Source organism: Melozone crissalis, unplaced genomic scaffold (assembly GCF_028551555.1).
Source record: "Melozone crissalis strain CALT ecotype California unplaced genomic scaffold, PUWL_Pcris_2 ptg000086l_1, whole genome shotgun sequence".
NCBI classification, from domain to species: Eukaryota; Metazoa; Chordata; class Aves; order Passeriformes; family Passerellidae; genus Melozone; species Melozone crissalis.
The window spans coordinates 1,255,530-1,281,277 of NW_026535863.1; the positions used below are offsets into that span (position 1 = coordinate 1,255,530).

The 25,748-nt window shown below is 51.9% G+C and overlaps 2 protein-coding genes across 2 annotated transcripts in view; both read right to left on the bottom strand.

Moving 5' to 3' along the window:
- Positions 1-3,091: 3,091 nt before the first annotated feature.
- RABIF (RAB interacting factor) lies at positions 3,092-3,662 on the bottom strand. Its single transcript, XM_054290751.1, has 2 exons — positions 3,477-3,662; positions 3,092-3,409 (listed from the first exon to the last, which is right to left on the bottom strand). The coding sequence occupies exons 1-2, from the start codon at positions 3,660-3,662 to the stop codon at positions 3,167-3,169; spliced, it is 429 nt and encodes a 142-aa protein (XP_054146726.1). The 3' UTR covers positions 3,092-3,166.
- Positions 3,663-9,377: 5,715 nt separating this feature from the next.
- KLHL12 (kelch like family member 12) overlaps positions 9,378-25,748 on the bottom strand; it is a 29,513-nt gene continuing 13,142 nt past the window's right edge. The window contains exons 6-12 of the mRNA XM_054290747.1: positions 24,784-24,898; positions 21,372-21,478; positions 20,048-20,243; positions 18,597-18,755; positions 16,894-16,992; positions 12,584-12,770; positions 9,378-10,910 (exon numbers count right to left, since the gene is read on the bottom strand). Of these exons, the coding sequence (XP_054146722.1) occupies positions 10,784-10,910; positions 12,584-12,770; positions 16,894-16,992; positions 18,597-18,755; positions 20,048-20,243; positions 21,372-21,478; positions 24,784-24,898 (990 nt within the window). The 3' untranslated portion in view covers positions 9,378-10,783. The remainder of the gene's footprint in view (positions 10,911-12,583; positions 12,771-16,893; positions 16,993-18,596; positions 18,756-20,047; positions 20,244-21,371; positions 21,479-24,783; positions 24,899-25,748) is intronic.

Consider the following 25,748-nt stretch of genomic DNA (forward strand, 5'->3'; position numbering starts at 1 on the left):
ACCAGACCATGGCTCTGGGCTATGAACCCATCCCAGTACCAGAGCCAGACTGGAGCAAGGTCTGCTTTTAACCATCCTGAGCACATTTAGGGCACATAAACACTGACCCATACAAACCAGGCAGGCAGGCACTAGAGATCCCGCCAAATCCACACCGGGAAGCAATTAGACAAAACTGTTTTTATTTGCCCCTTGAACCTTGCTGGAGGGATTGGCTGGAGCACAGGAGGCAGGTTTGTTACTGTTCCCTCTCGAGGCACTGCTACATCTTAACACAGGAGGGACTCAGGAGTCAAATCTATGCAGACATTAAGTAGAAGAATCAATTTTCACATTAATTTAAAGTGATCTACATGTGGAAATTCGGGTTTCTGCTCTGTCTTGGTATTGATAAAGATGGGCTGCAAGATGAGCCTTCCTAGGTATCATGTAAATGCTTTCCATGCCTGAGGGTTGTCTACCATTATTTTCTAGGAGTTACCACAGGCAACTGGAAAACAGTTTTTCAACAGGCTGGATAAAAAGGAGTGAACATATTTGTGAGTCTATGTGAATTTTTATTAGCTCTCATTGACACAGGAACGGTGCAGCTTCAGCAGAGCCCAGACCTGGTGCTGTGTCCAGTGGAGCAGCAGCTGCTCTTCCCCCAGGCCACGTCTGCTGACAGGGACACTGCTCCCCACAGCTCCACTGAAGGCACAGTGGAGCCGCCTGAGCTCAAATCCCACACAGTGATGCTGCTTTCCCCCACCTCCTGCCCACCCCTTGAAATTCTCAGTCACCTCTGGGAACACGAATTAGCCCAGGTGCTGACTGAGAGCTGGGCTGCACAGCTGTCCCAAACCTGCCCCAGGTCTCTGTGCCACCAGCACTGCAGGGGTTTCTCATGGCCTGCAGGAACCCAGACCCTGACTGAGGCTGAATGACACCCAAGATCTCATGGTACAAAAGCTTCTGCCCAAGAATTCCCATCACACTGTTCATTTCTTCTCAGCATTTCAAGCCTTTGTGATCCTATTTAGTATTTAAGAGCCAGCAGGAAGCACACCTGGATCCATGCAGGACTCAGCTCTCCTCTCCCTGAAGGGGAGCAGGAGCTCCCAGCACTCTGGGGGCTGTGCTGAGGATTTCAGCTGCTGCCATTCCAACATGAAGGCTTTGACCTGAGCTCTCCCATCTCTCCAGGGCTGTTCTACTGACTGGGAAAGCTTTCACCACCCCAGCTCCTCCCAGTGCCACCCACTGCTCAGGAATCCACAGGTGCCATTTCTTGGAGGTCATTTACTCAGTGGTACTCAAGCTGATTTCCACAGTCTGCTCTGCACAGTGGCTCCTTCAAAATGAGGGGTGAGCAGTGCAGCAGATGTAAGTAACACGGACTGTAACTGGAGGATTTCAGGTCAGAACACATATCCTAACAGACAACAATCCAAATGGAAGTGTGAAATTAGTGATGCGATCCCACATTTTGCCATGGGTGCAGAACCCGAGTGAAGCTCTCCTGTCCTTTGGGGCACATCTCCTTGGTGAACCTGCGCAGTCCTTGGGCTTAGGGCTAAGAGACAGGAAGGGCAGGAGGGAAGAAGCAGTTTCCATGACAAATGTCCATCTGACACATCCAGCAAGGACACAGCACAGGATGTGCCTCCTGCTCCTCAGCCCTCAGCCCCCAGATCACAGTTGTGCCTCTCTCACTGCCCTGATAAATCCTGACTGCCCACAGCAGAAGTTCCTGACACCAGGCCACACATTGAGGCAGTGTCTCCAAATCATAGAAGTGCAGGTGCTCAAGCACTGCAGGAAGAAAGGATTTGTTTCTGCCCCTCCTGCTGTCAGGATGCCTCCTCTGGGAGACTCATCTGAGGCTCTGCCTGCCCTACAGAGCCCTGCCAGCAAAATTGTTTCATTAGAGGGGCAGGGGAAAGGTTCTTCCCATAGCCTTGGCAGCATCCTACCCTCACCTTGAGTTTGGTGGCATAAACAAATCCATCACCCTGCCCAGCTGGGTCAGTACCCAAGTGCTCGGGAGCAGAGGACAGGGATGTGTCCCACAGAGAGACACAGCACCAGCAAGCCCAAAGCACCCCTGGACAGCTCTTGTGTCACTCACACAGGGCTCAGCAATGGAGAATGAGCTGGGCCACGATTACCAGCAGTGATAAATGCAGGGAGAACCATGGCTGCTGCAGCCTCCTTCCATCTTTAATCAGCTCTGTGCCCAGCTTTTAAAAGGCAGAAACCAAAACTGGTCACAATATCCCAGATCACTCTGACCATCAGCTTTTACAAAAGAGAAATTCCTTCCTGACATCAGTGTTTAACACACTCATATGTTCCGACATGCTTCAGCACTGCCTGTCCAATGATTCAGGTGCTTTTCAGGCTGGAATCTCTTCACTCTTGCTGCCTGAAAGCTCCATGGTCTGGCACACTTTCTTTGTTTGCTGCTCTATCAGCTTATGCTGTCTGCACATTCTACCTGTGTTTGTTCCCAAGAACTCAGTTAATAGGACTGCACACTTTAGCTGGAATGCCTCACACTCACTTCAGGTGCCACAGCTGTCAGGTGGGATAAGGTTTTGGAGAACATAAATGTTAGAGCTTGGGGCAGCGAACATTCCTTCTGAAAATCAACAGAAGACAGCCTTAAGCCCTGGAACTGCTGTGGCTGCAGGTCAGACAGTTTCAGCTGCCACGAGGACTCAGTGCAGCAGTGCTGTCAGTGCAGTCCCTGTCCCAGTGCCCCATTCACAAGGTGTCACGAGAGACACCTCAGCCCCCCGGAGCAACAGCAGGCACCAGGGAAGCGGCAGAGCAGCCAGACTGGGGCAGGTTGGGCTACGAGGCAAAGGTGTCAGGGTGAGCTGTCCCTGCAGGGCACAGGGACCCTCCCACCACCAACACTCTTCCCGTGTGGGCGCAGCGAGGAGCCGGCCGTGCCAGGGCTGCGATTCCTGGCGCTGCTCAGCTGTGGATCTGGGAAAGGGGGCGGCAGTGGAGCCGTGGGTCGGTCACACCGGGAGCAGAGGCAAGCTGCGGCCAGCCAGGCCGCGGGGCGGGCTCGGTGGCGCTCGGGGTGCCCGGCCGCGGTCAGTTCAGGGCTGCCCGGCCCCGCGGGGCTCCGGGGGCTCCCGAGGGCCGGGCCCGGCTCCCACCCGGGCCGGCGTCACTCGTGGGCCACGCGCTCCAGCGCCACGTAGAAGCTGTCCTTGTCGTCCAGGCAGTGCCAGCCGATGGGCCCCGCCTCGCAGTCGGCGCACACCAGGAACTTGACGTTGCCCACGTCGCGGGTGAAGCCCACGTTCTCGAAGGAGAACATGTCGCGCACCAGCCAGTGCTCCCGCAGCACGTCCCCGCCGCCGCCCGCCGCCGCCGCCGCCGCCTTCTTCCTCATGGCGGGCAGGAGGAGCTGCGGAGACACGGGGCCGTCACCGCCCGGCCGGCACCGCCCGCTCCCTCCCCGAACCCCCCGGTACCTCTCGGCGGGCGAAGGTGGCGGCGCCGGGCAGCAGCACCCGGGAGCCGCAGCGCTGGCACAGCACGGCCCGCAGGTTGCGGCCCTGCGCGCACACGAGCCCGGCCGAGCCCGGCGCGGCCGCGGGAGCGGCGGGGGCAGAGGCCGGAGGCGCCGCCGGCTCCATCTCCGCGCAGGGCGCCGCCATGGCGAGGGGCGGGGCCGCAACGGTGACGTCAGCGGAGCACAGCGATGACGTAATTGCTGTGGCCCCGCCCCTCTGCGGTGGCCCCGCCCCTCTGCCCATCCACGGGAGGGGCCGGGAGAGCCGGGCTGGGAATTCTGTGCGGGAATGGTGTACGGGAATGGTGTATTGGGAATGGTGTATTGGGAATGCTGGGCTGGGAATGGTGTACTGGGAATAGTGTATTGGGAATGCTGTACGGGAATGGTGTACTGGGAATGGTGTATTGGGAATGGTGTATTGGGAATGATGTACGGGAATGGTGTACTGGGAATGGTGAATTGGGAATGGTGTATTGGGAATGGTGTACGGGAATGGTGTACGGGAATGGTGTATTGGGAATGGTGTATTGGGAATGGTGTATGGGAATGGTGTACTGGGAATGGTGTATTGGGAATGGTGTACGGGAATGGTGTACGGGAATGGTGTACTGGGAATGGTGTATTGGGAATGGTGTACGGGAATGTTGGACTGGGAATGGTGTACGGGAATGGTGTATTGGGAATGGTGTATTGGGAATGCTGGGCTGGGAATGGTGTACTGGGAATAGTGTATTGGGAATGCTGTACGGGAATGGTGTACGGGAATGGTGTATTGGGAATGGTGTATTGGGAATGATGTACGGGAATGGTGTACTGGGAATGGTGAATTGGGAATGGTGTATTGGGAATGGTGTACGGGAATGGTGTACTGGGAATGGTGTACGGGAATGGTGTACGGGAATGCTGGGCTGGGAATGCTGTACTCGGAATGGTGTACGGGAATGGTGTATGGGAATGGTGTACGGGAATGGTGTCCGGGGAATGCTGGGCTGGGAATTCTGTACTGAGAATGCTGTACTGGGAATGTTGGACTGGGAATGGTGTACTGTGAATGCTGGGCTGGGAATGGTGTATGGGAATGGTGTACTGGGAATGGTGTACTGGGAATGCTGCACTGGGAATGCTGTACTGGGAATGGTGTACTGGGAATGTTGTACTGGGAATGCTGTACAGTAATGCTGCACTGGGAATGGTGTACTGGGAATGCTGGGCTGGGAATTCTGTACTGGGAATGCTGTACTGGAATCCTGCACTGGGAATGCTGGACTGGGAATCCTCCCCCAGGAATCCTGCCCTGGGATCGGGCTGAGCCCCCAGCTGTGGCTGCCCCTGGGTCCCTGCAGTGTCCCAGGCCAGGCTGGACAGGGCTTGGAGCCCCCTGGGATGGTGGAATTGTCCCTGCCCATGGCAGGGGGGATGAGATGAGTTTCAAGGTCCTTCCCACCCAAACCAGTCTGGGATTCTCTGGTTCCCCAGGGATCCTGGACCGGCAGTGCTGTGTCTGTCGTGGCCCACAGGGACCATCAGGGAGAGTCACTTCCCAGCCATGGGAGTCTGGAGATCCTTGAATTCGTGGTTGGAGAAGGAGCTCAGTTGATGCTGGACAAAGGGAAATTGTCTCCCTTAAAAGCCTCCATCAGTGGAGATATTCCAGAACCATCTGGATGCAATCCTGTGCTGTGGGCTCTGGGATGGCCCTGCCTGGGCAGGGAGTGGGACCAGATGAGCCCCTGGGGTCCCTTCTCTGACCCTTCTGGGACCCTGTGAAGCTGCAGCAGTGATTGCACCAGGATTTGGGAGCACCTGGGCTGCTCTAACAGCAGCTCTGTGGCTGCTTGGCACAGGGAGAACCCCTCGATGGGGAGGGCAGAGGGCCTGAAAGGGGCAGGGGCACATTGGCAGCAATGTGTGACCCCACAGAGCCTGGGCAGAGTCTGGGCAGTGCCAGGGCAGTGCCAGGGCAGTGCCAGGGCAGGGCAGGGGGCAGTGCCAGGGCTCACAGGCAGCACTGAGGGATGAGGTCCTGGGGCCCAGGGCACTCTGCTGCTCTTCACTGAGCACCTTTGGGCCCCTCTGGCCGTGTGCTGCTCTGGGCTGCTGCCACCCCTCTGTTGGTCTTGAGAAGATTGAAAGAGGCCTTTGACTGAGCCACTGCTTCTTTAGAGGACAGGCCAGATCCCAGCAGAGCCCTGGCTTGCTGTAAATGTGCCCCATGTTCCTCCTGCTCACTCCTGACTGCTGCCAAGAGCCCTCAGGAGAAGCCAGAAATGGGAACTGATATTTGAGGTAAATATTCACTAAATATTCTCTGATATTCACTAAATAAATGTGTAGTATTTCAGCAGCAATCCAGCTGCTCACCTCAGGCTCCAGCACCAGCTGGGGTGTGAGTGTGGCTGGGAGACATCAGCCCACCCTCCTGGCACCTGGGCAGGAGCTTCTGAGGCTGGGGCAGAGTTTGGGGTGTTTGAGCTCCTGAGCCCTGCCTGGGGATGTGTGGGGAGCAGGAAGGGGACAGGGTCCAGTTCTGTCCCACAGGAAGGGGACAGGGTCCAGTTCTGTCCCACAGGAAGGGGACAAGGTCCAGTTCTGTCCCACAGGAAGGGGACAGGGTCCAGCCCTGTCCTGGGGCTCAGGGCAGTCCCAGAACCCCCATGCCTGGAGATGTTCTGGACTCCCCAGAGCCTGATCCAAAGAGGATCAGGGTTACAGACCCCCAGAGTGCCCTTCCCAAGCACAATTATCCCTGGATTCTGTGAGCTCCTTCCTGCTCATGGAGGGTCAACACCAGTTTGAGAAAAACACCCCAGAGCATTGCTGGGAGCTCAAATCCATCCCTGCCGTGGAAGCTGACTCTGGCTGCCCCAGAGGCACCTGAGGGTCACTCCAGTGTCACTCCAGGGTCACTCCAGTGTCACTTTTCTCTCTCTCCAGAGCTTCAGAGCCTCCCCATGGTCACTCCTGCCCCAGACCAGCCAGGAAAGCTCTGCTCTGCCCACACAGGGGGCTCAGTGGGAGAGGCCTGTGGCTGCATTTCTCTCCACAGAGAAAAGCAAGGCACAGCTTCCCAAGGATATTTCCTGGGAATTGCAGCGAGGAACCTCAGAGAAAGAAAAAACAATTCTTATCTCATTTGCTGCTCCTGTTGTTGTGTTGGAAGATTGTTTATCTGAAGGAGTTTGTCAGTTGGATTCTGCTGAGGATTGTTTTGTTTCCTTGGCCAATTGGAAAAAGCTGTGTCCTGGCTGTTGAGAGGCAGTCTTGAGTTTTCTTTAGTATCTTTTAGTATTCTTTAGGATTCTTTGTAGTATAGTATAATACAGTATAACAAAGTAATTAATTAGCCTTCTGCTACCATGGAGTTCTGCCCATCATTCTTCCCAGACATTGGGGATCCTTGCAAATCCAACAGGAGGCCTTTCCCTCCCAGTCTGGAGCTGAACATTTGTAAGGTTCTGCCTGGCTGTACCACAGGTGCATATCCTAATTTTGGGGTAACCCGGGCTGTGAGGGGTGATGTGGGAGGGGAGCCCTGTGCCTGCCCTGGGGAGGCTGCAAACCCACCCTGCAGGGCTGCACCTGCCCTCACCTGCTCACATTGATGTGAGATGGGCACTCCTGAGGAGTCCCAGCCCATAAACCTGAGTGGCACCACAGCACCCTGATGTCTCAGCTCGTGGCCCCAGGCTGCTCTGGGCTGGTGGCTGCAGTGGTGGCTCTCACTGTTACAGTCCTTGGACAGTGCAGGAATTAAATAAAAACCCACGAAAAGGATCTTCGGCCAATTCTTAAGTCTTGGATGGGAGCTTTCTCTGTTGAAAACTCACCCTTAATTCTTCAGTTCTTACTTCTTGTCATTTCCCAGGACGTTTCCTGACCACTGCACAAATGTGAGTATTCTTTCTCTTCCATACAAATTGGCTTGCTGCAAGGTGTTCATTCACAACCAGCTCAGTCAGGAAAACTGTAGTATTTTAAATTTATTTCTGTAACTGTTACTTTATCAGTTACTCTTGCAAAACTCCCAAGTCAGAGGTGGTGCTCCCATGTTTTGCTAGCTCCCTCAACATAAATAAGGCAGAGTGCTTGGTGTTTAAAGAAGAGCTGAGGTGATTATGTGTGCCTTAGCTGCAAGGCCTGCCTTGGTGATTCTCCTCTGCTGCTTCCATGCAGCCAGCAGTGGAAGGGTGAAAATGCCTTTTAGCATTTTCTGCTGGATCAATCATGGAGCAAAGCTTCACTCTTGCTGGCCAGGGAGATCCATACCAGCTTCCTCCCAAGCAGAACATTTTGTCTCTGTTTTGCTTTCAGCCGGAGCCTGGATGTTTTCTCATCTCCAGCAGCAACATGGAGCATTTTGAACATTTATATTCTGCATTGCCTCCCTGGAAACACCTTGAAGTTCCTCTTCAAACCCTTCAGTACATCCTGTCGTGGAGAGGCAGGGATGGATCTGCTGGTCACATCCTGCTGTGACCCAGTTCTGCTGCTGCTGAGTTTGTGCCCAGCCACACACTGGACACGGCACTATTGGAGCTGAATCCCCCTGAGCCCCCTGCAGGAGAGCAGGGCCTGTCAGGGAAGGGAGAGCAGCCCCTGACAGCTCCAGGGGCAGCACCAGAGCCTGGCAGAGGGCACAGCTGGGACAATCCATGGGTGGCACCAGGGAGTGCTGCACTCCCCAAACGGAGCCTGTTCCCTTCTTTGCTTCCCCAGCCCTCACTGGCTGAAGAATGATGGAGCAGTTTGGGGACAGGTGTCAGGAGAGGCTCCTGAACATCTGCAGTGAGGGCTGAGCTGTTTGTGGGGGGAGCAGGTAGCAGGGGGAGGATCTGGAGCCATCAATGAGGCAGTTTGTCCTGAAACCAAGAGAATCTGTTTTGCACATGGACAGATGAATTAATGCTGGGCCCCATTCATCCCACATGCCCGTGGAGGAAACAGGAGCTGTAATTTTTTGCAACTGCAGCTCTACTGTAACAGTATTAGGATTATGAAATTGTTTAATTTGGAAAAGGCCTCTAAGATGATTGAGCCCAACCATTTCCCCAGCACTGCCGTGTTCACCACTAAATCATGTCCCCAGGGGTGTTTTGAACACTTCCAGAGATGGTGACTCCACCACAGCCCTGGGCAGCTGTGCCAGGGCCTGATCAGCCTTTCAGGAGAGAGATTTTTCCCAGTATCCAACCTGAGCCTCCCCTGGCACAGTTTGAGGCCACTCCCTCTCCTCCTGTCCCTGTTTCCTGAGAGCAGAGCCCAACTCCCCCCAACTGTCCCCTCCTGTCAGGAGTTGTGCAGAGCCACAAGGTCCCCCCTTTGCTCCAGGCTGAGCCCCTTCCCAGCTCCCTCAGCCCCTCCTGGTGCTCCAGACCCTTCCCCAGCTCCGTTCCCTTCCCTGGACATGCTCCAGCCCCTCAATGTCCTTGTAAGGGTCCCAAGGCTGCTCCCAGGATTGGAGTGTGACCTCAGCAGTGCCAGCACACAGGGATGCTCACTGGTCACAGCATGGCAGGTACACACCAGGTGTCATTGGCCACCTGGGCACACCTGGGCACACGTTCAGCCCCTGATAATTCATTATTTTTGCTGACTGTCACCAGTCCTTTCCTCCTCTCTGCTCCATGCTCTTCTCCAACACACCTGACAAGAAATTCCCTCATTAGGGAGTTCTCCAGGCCTGGCTGGTCTCTGTGCACAGATCTCACAGCTGGAGCAGCTGTTTTTCACCACTGGGCTGAAGCTGCAGGGCAGAGACACCCGAGGGCAGCTGCCTGTCTAACACAGGCTTTGCACAAACCCTCCACACAGCGGTCAGTCATGTCTGGAAGGTAGAGAACAGAAGCTAAACTCCTACTGGCTCAGGAAATATTTTATTCTTTATACTTTCATTAAAAAATAAACATAGGAAACGAAACCACAGAACACTTGTGTGATAGAAACAAACGCAGAAGGTCAGAGCATTGGCTGAAAGTGCATCATTAGGTCATGCTACCACGTCCCTGATCCCACCCTGTCCCCAAGCAAGGAGTCAGCAGGAAGCCCAACGAGCAGCACTACATGGAGCCCAGGCACTGTGGGGCCAAGCTGATGGCAGAGGGGAGCCTGAGCCCCCACAACAGTGAGGCAGGACATGCTGAGCAGGGAGAGCTCCATGAGCTGCTGGGAGCCACTGGTGGAGCCTCACCTGGGCTCATGGGGCAGCCAGGGATAGCAAGTGTCAGAGGATGTGGAGTCATGAGACAGGGGAATAAACAGCTGAGAACAAAGGGCGAAACAGAATCCTGGATGTCACTCCAGAACAGCCCTGGAAGCAGAAAAATCCTAGATGAAAGGAAAACCAACACAATGAACTTGAGTGAAAGGCTGCCTCGGGTGTGCTGGGCTCAGGTCTGTCTGGGGACAATCCCCAGTGCCTCACCCAGCAGGACCCTGGTGGGCAGCAGCCACTGTGTCCCTGCTCTCCTGGCCTCAGCTCAGGTGACCTCCTCACAGGGTGGGGCACAGCCAAGCCCCCGGTGCCACACATCATTTGCAGCTGGAGCTGTCAAGCTTTTTGAGGAAACACGATGTGATGAACCTTGCTGAGCACCTGATCAAGAGCACAAACACTGCAGATGCTTCTGTGGCAGGCACTGAGCTCCTCCCCTGCCTCTGCCCGTGGCCTCAGGCTGTGCTCACAGGGGCTGACAGCTTTAACCTTGGACTCCTTTGTGCAGCCCTGCAGACACAGTGACAGCTCAGGGCCCTCACACCTCACCCAGGCTGGCTCTGCAGTGCTGGGGAGCACGCTGCAACATTCAGGACGTACACAATGATTTGAAGCTGGAACACAAGAGCAGCTGGGCTCAGCCCCACACATCCACACGGCTGAGAGCGACCCGAGGACCCGCGGGGTCCTGCGGTGGCTGAAGAGGTGACCCAGGGCTATGTACATGTCCTTGGGAGGGGTCACCGGGCTGCCTGAGACCAGGCTGGGGCAATGTGCTCTGCCCACAGACTGAGCCACAGGAACAGCACAGAGTGCAGCTTCTGACCCATTCATCCCCTTCCTCCAGCTTCCCACAGAGCCCCTGATTTCAAATGACTGCTGAGATCGCACAGTTATGCACATGCTCTAGTCACAAGCAGCACAGAAAGCTGCTGTTCTGGTGCCTATTCCCACAGCATCCACAACTCTCAAGAACAGCCACTGCAAATCATTTGGGACTCTTCCTCCAGCCGAGACATTTTAGAATGTTTTTCTTTGTGAGTTGCCTCTGCTCACTTCTCCCGGAGGACGCAGACCCCGGCATCGCAGCGCTGCATCCCCAGGGAGGTGACGACTTCCCAGCTGTCAATGATGGGGTCATAGCACTCGATGCTGCTCAGCAGTGAGTTGCCATCGTATCTGCCAGGACACAAAGTTACACATGAAGGAGGGTGGAGGAAGAGGCTGAGGCATTCAGAGCTCTTCCTGGGAGGCTGGAATAGCCCAAATTATAGCCCCTGTGTTGTCTTATACAGCAAGAGTTCTATTATCACTATAGTGCAAGGATTCCATAGCACCAGAGTTTCATACCTCCTTGATGTTTCACATAGGCAGCTCCTCTAAGCACAAACTCCTCCTGGCCCTTGCAGCAGCCATTTGACTCAAGAGCCCACCAATCCACTCTTTTATACCACTGTTCTTATTTGCTACAGGTGTGGCCTGTTAAGATCAGGCCTGCTCCTAATCTTTAGTAATTGGTTCAGCTGCAACTCTTTGGGGAATAAGATTATATTCTATACCACCTTCATCTCCCTACACCCCTGCACTAGGCTGCCATTACTGTCTGCTGCTGCTCTCCTGCTTGCCTGGGCCCTGGACTGTGGCATTCACATTCACTGAAAAAAATCCCTTTGCCCAGGATTTTTCTCCTGGGAAGCTGAGAAGCCTCAGAGAAAAGGAAAACAATTCTTAACTCATTTGCTTCTCCTGTGTTTTGCTCACGTGGAATGCGTTTGGAAATTGTTTACCCACAGGTTGTTCCAGATTGCAAGGCAAGATGTATTCTGTTACCATCTGTACGGCAGTTTTCTTTTGTCAAGTGGGCAGTTTGCCTTATCTCTCTCTGAGTGACCACAATCACATCTGCTGATAACAGCCATTGAATGTCACTGCTGATAAGAACTGATAAGAACTACACCATCCCATTGGGAGATGTGAGCCCAGAGGGAGGAGCCAAGCATTCCTACCCAGATATAATCTGGGGATTCTGGAACACCAGCACAGCTTCTCCACTGGATTGCCCAGAGGAACAGCAGCTGCCTCTTCTTCCCCTGGATCTTCAGAGGAAGAGGCTGCACCTTTCTCCAGGATCCCTGCTCCAGCAGAACCAGCCCTGACACTGCAGGAGGGCTGAGCCACAATTCCAATGGGACTGCTGCCAACAGCCTGACCCACAGTGTGTCAGGTTGGGTTCTGACTCTGGCAGTGTTGTTTTGGTTTACTGCATTGTTTATTTTATCCTTTTATTTTCTTCCCTATTAAAGAACTGTTATTTCCTGCTCCCATATTTTTTGCCTGAGAGCCCCTTAATTTAAAATTTATAGCAATTCAGAGGGGTGGGAGGGTTTCCATTCTCCATTTCAGAGGAGGCTCCTGCCTTCCTTAGCAGACTCCTGTCTTTCCAAACCAAGACAGATTTGTTTCATTGGATTCTGGTGTGAGTTGTTTTGACTCTTTGACCAATCAGGGCCAAGCTGTGTTGAGACTCTGCAAAGAGTCAGGAGTTTTCATTATTATATTTTTAGCATTTTAGTAAGTATATATAAAAATATATATACATAAGTGTGTGTATATATATATATATATAAAAGTATATATATTATTTCATATAATATAGTATTATAAAGTAATAAATGAGCCTTCTGAGAACATAGAGTCAGATTCATCATTCCTGCAAACACAACACTGACCTTTGTGCTGCCTGTTGTGGTTGGGCACAGTGACCCTGTGGGTGTCTCCCCTCACAGAGGAGAGGCCCCGTGGCAGGGACAGCAGCTGTGTCCCCTGGGGTCCCCTGCAGGGCCCTGGCTTACCCGGCGATGGCGTAGAGGCGGCCCCGCAGCACGGTGGCCCCCACGTAGCAGCGCGGCGTGGTCATGCTGGTCACCGTGGTCCAGGAGTCCGTGCGGATGTTGTAGGCCTCCACCGAGGAGAGGTGAGCAGTGCCATCAAACCCACCCACCACATAGATGTGGTCATTGAGCAGAGCCACGCCAGCCCCTGCGGAGAGAAGGTGGCACAGTCACACCCACGAGTGACACCAGCAGTGTCTCTGTCCCTCTGGGAGCCTCTCAGGAACCCCAGCCAGTCCTGAGTCAGCAGAGACCAGGGGGCAACAGTGGGGAGACACTCTCTGTGCCCTGAGGGTGCTGAGGGCTCTCCCATGCCCTGAGGGCACCTGAGCTGGTCACCTTTGCAGCAGAAGAGACACCAGGGACATTGGTAGATGCTAAAGGGCTGACTCTTAGCAGGGGTTAATCCAAGGTTTTATTCAGGGGCTCTGGGGAGCTCCTACACCTCAGGAGGCTGTCGCAGACATCTTTTATGAAAAATCCTTTCCTTAGGATTTTTCCTCCTGAGAAGCTGGGAGGCCTCAGGAACAAAATGTAAACATTGATTATCTGCTGCTGTGGAATGCAACAGGTGGATCTGTGATTGGCCCATGTTGGATGTTTGTAATTAATGGCCAATCACAGTCAGCTGGCTCAGACAGAGAGCCAAGCCACAAACCTTTGTTATCATTCTTTGTTATTCTATTCTTAGCTGGCCTTCTGATGAAATCCTTTCTTCTATTCTTTTAGTATAGTTTTAATGTAATATATATCATAAAATAATAAATCAATCCTTCTGAAACATGGAGTCAGATCCTTGTCTCTTCTCTCATCCTCAGACCCCGGTGAACACGGTCACTGAGGGCCTCCTGCTGAAAGACTCGGGAGATGTGCCAAGGTTCCATTTAAAGGGAGGTGGAAAACCAAAGTAGAAAACATTTTACTAACTAATAAATGACCCTAAGGGATGGGTACTGGGGGATGGACATTTAGGACTGTGTATGGGGCAAGGCTTGGGGGGCTGACCCCTGGCCTCTGGCTGATCACTCGACATCCTGGATCGAAGCTTCTAGATGGAGGGAGGGATGCTGAGTGATTGACAGAGAGCCAGGGTAGGGGTTTGGGGATGATCTCAGCCAGGGAGAGGGATTACACAGGTTAAGGGAGGGGGGTACAGTCTGGGATAAACCATTTGGGAAAAAAACCAGGGATATGAAACAAAATTACTTCAAAGTATTACAAAGTGTAAAAACACACTACAACAGGCAGCCCCAGGCTCGCTGCCACAAGGTGAACAGCTCAATTCCTCCCTCTCCAAAGGACATTTTTTATGCTTGTACCTCCCCTAAAATAGCTGATAACTGTGTCTTCTGTTGTTGTCTCCAATATGAAACATGAAAACACCTCACTCCACCAAACACTGCTGACTCTGTGGCATGGGGGGTCTGGGCAGCACAGCAGCACAAGAGTTTACCTGGGCTGACACCTGAGCACAGGTGTGTGAGCACAGCAGCCCCAGGCCTGCTGTGCTGGCAGGCAGAGACAGGTTCCTCTGGTGCTCTGAGTCCCTGGTGCCACCCAGCTCCTGGCTGTGGCTGCACACTGCTCCATGCTAAGCTGGAGGAGGGATTTCCCTGACATTACTCCTCTGAAGACAAAATGAAAGCTGGTTTCTACACTGCTGCAGAGGCAAAGGTGGCTGGAGCAGCTGCTGAACAGGTGTTCTCACAATGAAAGCAGAAATAATATGCTGCTCCAACTGGGAATTCATGAAAGCAGCAGCAAATAACCCCACCAGCCTTGGTTCCTCGTTGGCAGCCCCTCAGGTACAGCACAGGAGGACACTGTGACATTACCAGGCACTTGGTGGCCTCAGGGGCTCCTGGGAGCACAGTCAGCCCTGTCAGGCTGTCACCACCCACAGGGAACTCTTGCACTGATGAATACCCTGAAGGAAATGAGCCAGCTACCCTGGCATGGATGTGTTTCTTTACAAACAGGGTATAAGAGACTTTCTGTTCCTCTAAACACACCCTGCCTTTCCCTGCCTGTCCTTGCTGAGCACTCAGAACAGCTGGGAATGGCCAGGCTGGCCCAGGGAGCACTCCAGGAGCTTTGGATGAAGAGAGACCAAACCAAGGCCTAATCAGGGAAATTGGTCCAGCAATGCAATGTGGCCAAGGTCTCTGAGAGGTGGCCTCCCTCCAGAACTGTCCTAAGAGGTGAAAAGAAACAAGGAAGAAATGTTCTGTGTGAAAAAGGCAAGATTACTCTTAGTCCTGGTCTTGGAATTCAAACACCTGCACATGGATAAATCTTAGAGGTTTTTTGGGGACAAAAGAATCCTGCAGGGTTCAAGGTCACCAGCACTCAGACCTAAGATGTGAGTAGTTAGGGTTGTTATTACCAGAGTGGCAGCACCAAAACCTGAGCAAAAAAGGGCCCTTGGGCATGTTTCAGACCCAGGCACTCCAGGTCACAGTGCCAAGGAAGGAGCCACTGAGCCAGTGCTGGGGACAAGAGCCTCACCAGGGTCCTGCTGGCTTGTGGCACCAGGGAGCTCATGCTGCAGCCAAGGCACAGCCACTAAAGCCTCCAGCTCCTGTGGGGAGCACAGACCTGGGAAATGCCTTTTGCAGAAAACTTGAACCCTGCTTTTGTCTTGAACTTGGTCTTGCTTGAACTCTGGTCTTGTCCAAAATCAGACTATTCTGGTGCCCACAGCAGGCCCCTTGAGGAAAGCCATCTGATCCTCAAGCTTCCTAGAGATTCATGGATTGACCTCACATGGTGCCTCTGACCTAGCAAAACCTGCAGATCTCATCCTGTGTTTTATCTGTATGGCCTTCCTGGATGTGGAAAGTGCCCAACTCCTAAATCAAGTCCACTCTTGGCAGATAAACCAACACTTAACAGGAACATCCCTGTCACAGGAATAAATATTTAAAGATTGGGGTTTTGGTGAATGCCACTGCAGGCATAAGAAAACTGAAATGTTTTTGGAGCAGAGCCCAGTTTTATTGAGTAGCCAGTACTTGTCTCTAACCAGGACCTGCACAGGGATCACATGGAGCAATGCTGCCCAGCTGGCTGTGAGGGCCAGTTATTGCAAGAAGCAGAGAAAAAGCAACTTCAAAAGGGATTTGGAGAGGGTCTAAGCACATAACTGTAAGCACTGGGAGGCACACAGGGGTGGAGGCACAGAGCAACCTTCCCATGCACACACAGGAAGGGCCAGGGCAGCAGGCCTGAGGCACACAGCCAGAGCAGGAGTCAACACACCTGGGCACACAGGAGCTACAGGAGCCCCACGACAACCCCTCTGAGAAATGAAGGAGAGTTTAAGCAGAAAGATACTCCAAAAGTAGGATTTAAACTGTATTTTTGTCCTAGATACAAGTGCCAACTTAAAGCTTGGATAGAACACCAGGCAGAGAGACAAGTGAAGAGCTGGTGGGGATAATTATGGTGTGAGTGCACCATTTGTGTAAGCCCACTGCTGGGTGACAGTGCTGTGGCAGTGCTGTGACAGTGCTGTGACAGTGCTGGCCCAGAGCAGGGCTCAGGGGAAGGAGCCTGGCAGTCACACCTGCCTTCACTGTGCCCCATGGAGCTGCTGAGCACTGACCCAGTACTGGGGTCAGTCTGTGCCTTGGGAGCTCTTCTCCATGCCAGGCATTGCTCCCAGATGTGGAAGTCATCCAGCATTTCATCAGCCTCCCTGTAACCTGTGACCCTGCCACTGCATTCCTCTGCATACACCTTGGCCTGGGATGGAGGCATGTGAAAATTAATATTTCTCTTGGGAATTCAAGCCAGTAAAATCATCCTTTCTCAAAGCCAACCCACCCACTGGGGCCAGAGCATCCTCCAGGGCAGCAGAACACAGCAGCATTGACTGCTCCCTCAGTGCAGCAGAAACACACTGACCTCAAGGCACTGTGGCTGTGGATGTGACATCTGGTCAGAGAGAGAAAGCTAGATAAGCTTTCCCATGAATTGGTCTGAGGCAGCTGGAGAGAAAGAATGATAGTCAAATACTAAACAATCCACAGGTTGTGTTTGTAGTAACTTGTTTTTCCATAAGGCTGTTTACAGATGAGTGTCTTCTTAATTAGCCAGTGGTGATGGTGGTTTGGGTAAAGGACCAATCAGGTCCCCTATAGTGAACTAGAGTATAAAAAGGAATGGGTTCCTAATAAAATTGTTATTAGCCTTCTGAAAACACATGGAGTGTGTCACTCATTTATCTGTGTCATTTCTGACCCAGCAGTGACACTGTGGGCTCTTACCTGAGCGCTTGGTGGCCATTGGAGTGACATTTGTCCAGTGTCCAGTGTGGGGGTCATACCTCTCAACAGAATTCAGGATGTTCAGCCCATCGTAGCCTCCTGAAACAAAACACAGGAGCAAACCATGAGGTTCACCTGGGGAGAATGTTTTCTGTGCAGAGAGCAGTACCATGCTCTTCTAGTATTGAAATTACAATCGACTTCCAATCCTTAGAATCTGGTTTAAGCCCAGAGAAGAGTAATAAACATAATCCTATTCATACTGGCCCTATCACTGACCCTAAGCATCCTCCTAACTGCACTAAACTTTTGACTCACCCAAATAACCCTGACTCAGAAAAACTATCCCCATATGAATGAGGATTCAACCCCCCGGGATCTGCTCGACTCCCCTTCTCAATCCTCTTCTTCCCAGTAGCCATCCTTTTCCTCCTATTCGACTTAGAAATTGCCCTACTCCTCCTGCAACCATGAGCCACCCAACTACAATCCCCTACCACCACCCTAACCTGAACCTCCTCACTTCTCCTCCTCCTTACCTTAGGACTAGTAGGACAACACAGGAGCAAACCATGGGGTTCACCTGGGGAGAATGTTTTCTGTGCAGAGAGCAGCACCATGCCTGGTGAGCCCCAAGCACAGCATGGCACTGCCATCAGCACAGCCCATCCCGGTGGGGCAGAGCATCCTGCAGCCAGCCCAGAGCCAGCTCTGCCCCACACTGCCCTGGGAGGGCATCACCTCCCCAAAGCAGCAAACCAGGCCAGCCCCATGGAGCTGCCTCTGAGCACGCTGAGGCCACTGCTGGTGCAGCCCTGCAGATGTGCAGCTCCCAGGTCTGTGCTGAGGCTGGATGGTGTAGGCTGGGATCTCTCAAGAGCTGTTTCACAAGCAGATACTACAATCTCTGTGCAGCCCCAGCAAAGGAGCAGTGTGCTGTCATCCACCCTGGGGAACAGCACGAGGAAGAGGAATGAACATGGTTGGTTTATCCAAGGCCAGGTTGGGCAGGGTTTGGAGCAATCTGATCTAATGGAAAGTGTCCCTGCCCATGGCAGGGGGTGGAATGAGATGAAGTCCCTTCCAACCCAAACCATCCAGTGGTTCTATGAAACCAGTGCCTAAGATCTGTGACTCCCCAGGAAGAGGACTGCAACAGAGGTGGGTGCAATGCTGGGCTTGCCTTTTCTGGGGCATAGAAGGTGACCCACAGAAGCTTCAGAGTGCTTTGTCCTCGGGCAATCTCACTTTATTCACAGCTGGTGTGGTGCTCTGAAACTGAAATGACTGCTACAGGAAGAAGCTGGAGAACAGACAGCTCAGGATACATTTCTGGAGCACTACAGCCACCATTGCAGGTGCACCCCCTGTCCCACAGCTACCTGCTTCATCTCTGGGCATTCAGAGCCCAGGCCACACAAAGCCTCAGCTGGCATTGCTTATCCTCCACACTCCTGCCACCTCTCAAATGCAGTATGTGTAAACTGTGTTTAATTTGCAGTGATGTGGCAGCTACAGTCCAAGCCATTGTGATGGGCACAGTGAGGTCAGGCAGCTCTCACTGACACAGCTGTGAGTGCCCAGTGAGGTTAAACCTTTTCTAACATGGACGTGACAGGTTGGGGCTGCTCAGGCAGCACTTGAATGTTCTCTTGGGTAAAAAGGCAGGCTGTGCCCAGCTCAGAGGTGCCGAGGGTACCTACCCAGGCAGTAGATGACTCCATTGGCCACCACGAGCCCTGCTCCCTCCCGTGCTGTCTGCATGTCTCCCAGCATGCTCCACTGGTCGATGTTGGGGTCGTAGCGCTCCATGCTGGTGTGCCGGCGGCTCCCGTCGAACCCGCCCGAGACGTAGATCATGTCTGCAGGGACAGAGGAACCACAGCCAGTCAGCCAGGGACAGAGGGGGCACCAGGCACAGCCAGTCAGCCAGGGACAGAGGGGGCACCAGGCACAGCCAGTCAGCCAGGGACAGAGGGGGCACCAGGCACAGCCAGTCAGCCAGGGACAGAGGGGGCATCAGGCACAGCCAGGGACAGAGGAGGCACCAGGCACAGCCAGGGACAGAGGTGGCACCAGGCACAGCCAGTCAGCCAGGGACAGGCAGCCCTCCAGGGGTAGTTTCACATGGAGCAAAGCTACGGCATGGACTGCAAACCACAGAAAACAGACCATGGCACACCAGGAGCCAAGATGAACCCAGGCTGCTCAGCCTGGCTCACAGGCCCAACAAACAAACACAAGTCCCATCTGGCCCTTAAATCTGCTTCTTGCTGATGGATGAAAGAGAACAAATACAATCCAGCTATTCTTTTTCATGCTGCAGAACTCCTGAAACACTGCCATACCCAAACCAAACCCTGCCCATGGTGAGCTTCATGTCAGTACCTCCCCAAAGCCCTCACTCCTTCCCTGCAGATGTTCCAGTCACTGCAGTGCTGGATGACCACAGCTGTACTGGCTGTCCTGTGCTCACTGTTGCCCAACACTGTCACCACCCTCAGAGCTTCCCACTCCCTAATCTCTCTCAGAGCCCCTTTCCCCCAGTTCACAGATACATGCTGCAGGAATGCAGCGGAGGCAGAGCTCCTCTCAGGATATGTGGGCAAGTTTTCCATTTCTGCATCCCAGTGATGAGAAGGCAGAATCTCAGGCTCCCCTCCTCCCGCAGAGCCAGCCCACTCTTCACACAGCAGCTCAGGGCACCTCAGGCTGGAGCTGAACAGGCTGCTCTGCCCTGGTATTGTAAATCAAAGGTGACTCTGACGAAGGGGAGAGAGAATGATGCATCTGACTCCATCATCAGAAGGCTAATGAATTACTTTACTATACTATACTATGTACATTGTATCTAAACTGAATCTGCCATGCACTCACCCTTGCTCACAACTGCTCACACTGCACTCATCTCTGATTCTCTTGTGACTGTCCCATGACAGTCTGACACACACACACATTCTTGGCCCTGATAGGCCAAGGGAACAAAATACCCTCACTTTGGGTAAACAATCTCCATATTGCATTCTACTTTAGCACAACACAGGCACAACAAGTGAGATAAGATTTGTGTTTTCCTTCTTCTCTGCTTGTCTCACAGCTTCTCTCTGTTCAGAGGGCGTGTGAACACCACACCCTGGCAGTGAGCAGGACATACCTCCAAGGGTTGTGGCTCCTGCCAGCCCTCTCCTCACGTTCATGGGAGCCACAGAGTACCAGATGCCATCCTCATCTGAGGTGTAATCCAGGCACTCCACGGAGCTGAGGCGGGAGCGCCCGTCGTAGCCCCCGATGACGTAGATGCGGTCGTGCAGCGACACCGTGGCCACGTAGCGCCGCTTGCGGGTGATGCTCTGCGACAGGAAAACAACACTGAGGTCAGGAAACAGCACTGGGCATGGAGACCAACCCCTCACAGAAACAACACCGGGCATGGAGACCAACCCCTCACAGAAACAACACTGGGCATAGAGACCAACCCCTGCTCTTCACCCTCTCCTACTGCTCCTTTGGGAAATGACATAGATGTGGTCATGCAATGACATCGTGGCCACGTAGCGCCTCTTGCGGGTGATGCTCTGCGACAGCAAAGCAGCACTGAGGTCAGGAATCAACACTGGGCATGGAGACCAACCCCTCACAGAAACAACACTGAGCATGGACACCAACCCCTGCTCTTCACCCTCTCCTACTGCTCCTTTGGGAAATGTCCATTGTCCCAGGGGAGACAGCTCTATGGATTTAAAGAGCACAGCCTGAGTGACTGTGCCTGCCCCCACCTGGCTGTGCTCTCTTCTCAGGACCATGTCTCTCTGCACTCAGATATTTCACACTAAATGTCACTTATCCTGTGCTGCTGCATAACCCCCAATGCATTTGGGATGATTTTGTTAGCCTCCTATTACAATGGGAAAAAGCAGGGACTCTGAATATTTGATGAAGCTATCAGCCTCCAAAAAAGATCAGAATTTTGGAACACCAGGTGATACTGAGTCTGCCCTGACTGGTGATAGTGAAGAAGAGGCAGTTCTCCACCATTTCACACAGATAAAGGTGATTTTAATTTGAGTAGGAATACTCCTCAGTGCAGGAATTCTCTCTTCCCATTATGCTCCAAAACACTGCAAGCAGTGGGATCATGCAGCAGCCTGAAGACTGCACTGATTACACGGTTCCTATTGACATTCCAATTATCATCACTAACCTTAAAGCTTCACACCCCTTCACTAAGAAACATGATAGCTCTCACTCCCACAGCCAAGATGTGGGTCTCTGCAGGCTCAGCTGATCAGGTCTATGACAACAACCCCCTCTCCCTCAGTCACTCTGCATTCTCCATGTAAATCTCTAAAGAATTTCTGTCAGAAATCCTCAGCAGATTGCACAGGACAGCCCAAGGAGATTGTCATCCAGCTGGTGCTGCAGATCAGTGTTTGCTCACAGCCTGCTCAGCCCAGTGGTGCTCAGAAGCATCCCCTTACCGGCAGGAAGCTCCACTCCTGGGTCTTGGGGTCGTATTTCTCCACCACATCGATGGGGGACTGCTGGCTGCCGAAGCCGCCAATCACCAGCAGCACCTCGTTAGCTCCTGAGGGACAGAGGGACAGCAAAGCCAAGTCAATCCCTTCATAACCAAAGGGTCACCTCAGGGGAACAACCTGGAGAAACTCTGAGCCTTCCCTGGCATGAAGCTGCCTCTAAATCCCTGTTTTTGTCTCGGCTCAGGGACCTAACCTGGCTCAGGCACTCACACTCCCTTGTCACTGTCACATTTTCTGGAAAAATCCCTTTGCCAGGATTTCTTCTCCTGGGAAGCTGAGAAGCCTCAGAGAGAAATGAAAACAATAATTATCTGATTCTCCTGTGTTTGCTGCTTTGGAATGTGGTCTGGAGATCGTTTACCAACAGATGCATTTGATTGGTTTCATGTGAATTGTTTTTACTTAATAGCCAATCACCATCAGCTGTGCCAGAGTCTGAGGAGTCAGTCATGAGTTTTTATTATTCATTCTTGTTAAACCTTCTGTCTGTATCCTTTCTCTTTCTTTAGTATAGTTTTAGTATAGCAGAATAGAATAGAATAGAATAGAATAGAATAGAATAGAATAGAATAGAATAGAATAGAATAGAATAATAAATCAGCCTTCTGGGAACATGGAGTCACATTCCTCATCTCTCACCTCATCCTGGGGACTCTCACAAACTCACTCCCTCTGTGCTCAGTAAGAAAGAGAAGAGAGAAACTCTTCAGAGCACATGGCAGACAGTAGACTGAGGTGTTAGGAGCTGGCTGCTGGAGGGCTGTTTCTCCTAACATCAGAGGCACTTTGAAAAGACAAGCTGCCTCAGAGACAGGTGGTGAAATTCACTCCTTTATATCTCCTTTTGTAGCCTTTCTGCTATTTTTCCCAAACTTCTCACCACTCCACAGAATCTGTAGGAAAATGTCTGCTTCCCTGCAGCCTCCTCTTGGTCACAAGTGACATCCAGGCCTGATTTAGGGGACTTTGTTCACCATGTAACTGAGAAACAAGTCAGGCTGTCTGAAGCTTGGAAAACCAATTAAATATTTTCCCAGGAACTGTCTCTTAAATCTTGTGTATTTTATTTCAAAATTGCCTTCCCTCTACTTTCTCTGAGATGAATTCTCTGAATTTATCTTATTTCCTCCATGACTGTTAATAACAGCTGTGACCTGGAGAGTTGTAACTTCCCCTCCAATACCTGCCTGGAAGCCTCAGGCTTCTGTCTCAGGTTTAGAACAGCTCAGCATCCCCTCCACTCCTTGGTCCTTTCTGGAACAGGAAGTTTATCACTAGAATTTAGGACTGTCCAGCCTTTCATTGCACAAGGACTGAACACCAAGCAACAAACATTTAACAAGACTTTGTCACAAAGCAGAAAAGCTGCCACCTCAGATGAAGAATAATATAAAAAATAACTGGGAAGGATTCACAAGAGCTCCAACATCCTGGAAATCCTCTTTTCCAGTAAGAAAGCTATAAGTGCAATCACTTCAGCTCCTCCCATGAAAGTTAATACATGCCTTGATCACAGTTTAAAGTGACCCATTGCTGATATCAGATGGTATGGAATCAATTAAAACAGCTAGGGCTGAATCCAAAGCATGAACCTCAACAATAATGTGCAGTTTTAACCCATACAATCAGACAATAAAACAGTTTTTTAATGTCTTTTTTATCGAGTGAAGTATTTCAACTAAGAATAAAATGAAATGTGTTTTTTTCTAAAATCATAGAATCTCAAAATGGTTTACGTTGGAAAAGACTTTAAAGGTCATGTCATTCCATGTTCAGGGACAGTTTGCACTATCCCAGGGTGCTCCAAGCCCTGTCCAGCCTGGCCTTGGACACTTCCAGGGATCCAGGGGCAGTCACAGCTGCTCTGGCAGCCTGTGCCACGGCCTCACCACCCTCTCAAGGGAGAATTTCTTCCCTGGATTTCCCCTCTTTCAGTGTGAAACCATTCCTCATTGTCCCATTGCTGCAGTTTCTGATGAAGAGTCCCTTTCTGGCTTCCTTGAGGTCCCTTCAGATACTGGAAGGCTGATTCCATGACAAGCTGAGTTGAAGTGCAGCTCTTTGAAACTGGCACAGGAATTCCCACGAAATGTGCTGAGGCCTGGACTAGGCAGGAACAGCATAACAACATTTCCTTCAGGCCAGAAAAGTCTGATCAGTGTGTCTCTGACAAACCTGATCTGCCCTCCTCCTTTTGTGGTTAAAAGAGGCCACAAAGGGATTTTGGAATCTCTCTCCACCACACGTGCAGCAGTACTGGAGACACACAGGGAGGATTCCTTGCAGGGAGAGTGGTCCCTGCTGGCACTGATGGCAGTGCCCTGGGAGTGCACAGGACACAGGCATGGCACAGAAGCAGCCAATACTTTTCCTTCTTCTGTAGGTCAGTCCTACTTTTATGTTGCTCTTGAGTGCTCACAGCCCAAAGACAAACATTTTCTGTGCAATTCAGTGACCGTGCTTAGTAGAAGTTACAGAAATAAAGGAAGATATCATTTATTTGCCTTAACAAGGCTAGGGAGAAAATAAAAGGCACCTCTGAAGGGGAAGAGGGACATCTCCATCTCCCTCCTTGTTGCAGAATTATTTGTCGGGGATGAGCAATTTGTAGGGTGCAGGGAAAACTTGGGACTCAATGTGAGAACAGCAAGCTTCGTCTATTAAGAAAAGCATCAGACACTTGCACAACAAGTAATAAGCTCATAAATATTCTGTAATTTACACTGTCTATTAGCTACACTACAACATCAGCTCTTCCCCATTCTTTAAAAGTTACATCTCTCTTTTCTCATATCTCTTTCACTATTTGTTATCATACTACAGCTAGACTCAAAGACACACTATCTTGCAAGTACAAAACTTAAAATTAGCCACAGCCTTGTACTTTTCTACTTCTTAGCTACTCTCCCAACACCTCCTTGCACCTTCCCCTGTTCAATTTTCTGTGGAAGCTTGCTGTCACTGTAAGGCAGCTGCCACTCACCTCACAGGTCTACTTTGGACTCTGATTCCTACCTCTTCAGACAGGAAGAAACTCCCATAGTTCTTGGACAGCTGCATGCTGGGACAAATGTATCTGCAGGCACCAGGTACTCAGGAGACTGGTTTTGAGGCCACAGCAGGGCCTGGGATTAAAGGCAATCAGCTTGTCCCCACACTGGCACTAAACAATCATACTCTATAAAAGAGACACCTATGCCCTTTGTCCAGTCCCCTCTCTGTCCACTGGGGACCATGGCATGACAAATTACTGCTGTGAAGAACACCAACACAGTCACAAGGCATTAGAAAAGGGCTAACACAACAGCTGCCAGTGCCCTGGCCCCTCTCAGGCCCTTTTCCTGCTGCTCACCCAGACGTGCTCGTGTCCTGGGTCCCTGCATCTGGCTGCGGAGCTCGGGCCGAAGGTGGAATTTCTTGGCTTCGTCCACGAGGTCTCTGCACTGCAGGCTGCAGCGGATGAAGGGCTGGGAGGGGAGAAACATGAGTCACTGCTACATGCAATGTATTTTAAGAAACCTCAGAAGAACTGTCCTAAAGCCAACTCTCATCAGCTCAGACAGCATGAAAAGGACTCGTGTGCGGGCCTTGGGAAATGCAAAGGGAACTGAAGATGCTGAGCAGATCTGGCTCCATCCTCACAGTCTGGCACTGAAAGCTCCCTAAAGAAAATGGCTGCATTGGAACACCAAGGAAAAGCCACTTCTGCTCCATTTAAGCCAGCAGAAGAATGACTAGGAAGGGGACTGGCAGTGAAACCACACTTGTTCTGCCCCACATAACCTGTCCTGCACCTGCCATTGGACAAGAGAGGCACAGCACAGCACAATGAATCTGTTTAGCTGATTTACTGCCCTGATCACTGTGCACACGGGACATGGAGTTGTGGAGAGGCAACAGGAACACTGAGGTCTTGTTGAAGAGTGAGGGTCATCCAAGAACAGCCTCATCTCCTTGAACAATGCTGTGTAATTCCCTTCCCTAGCCAAGGGCCTGGACCAACCTCCCTTCAGCTCAGCACTCATTTTCCCATGGCTGTTGGGTGTACATGCTGCTTCAGCAAGTTCAGATTTACCTCTACAGGCTCCTGGTGTCTGTGTGAGGCAGCCACATGGGGCCAACACTCCACTCTCCACACGGCCTCAAGCTGAGGACGTGCCACCAGTGTGTGGCACCGCCAGACTGGACAGGTCACCCTCCACATTCACTCTGAGAGCTGAGGGCTGTCTCAGTGACACACTCTGTCTCAGGCTGGATTTGGAGCAGATCTATTTGTTCTGGTACCAGTCCCTTTTCCATTAGCTTAAATTTCAGTTT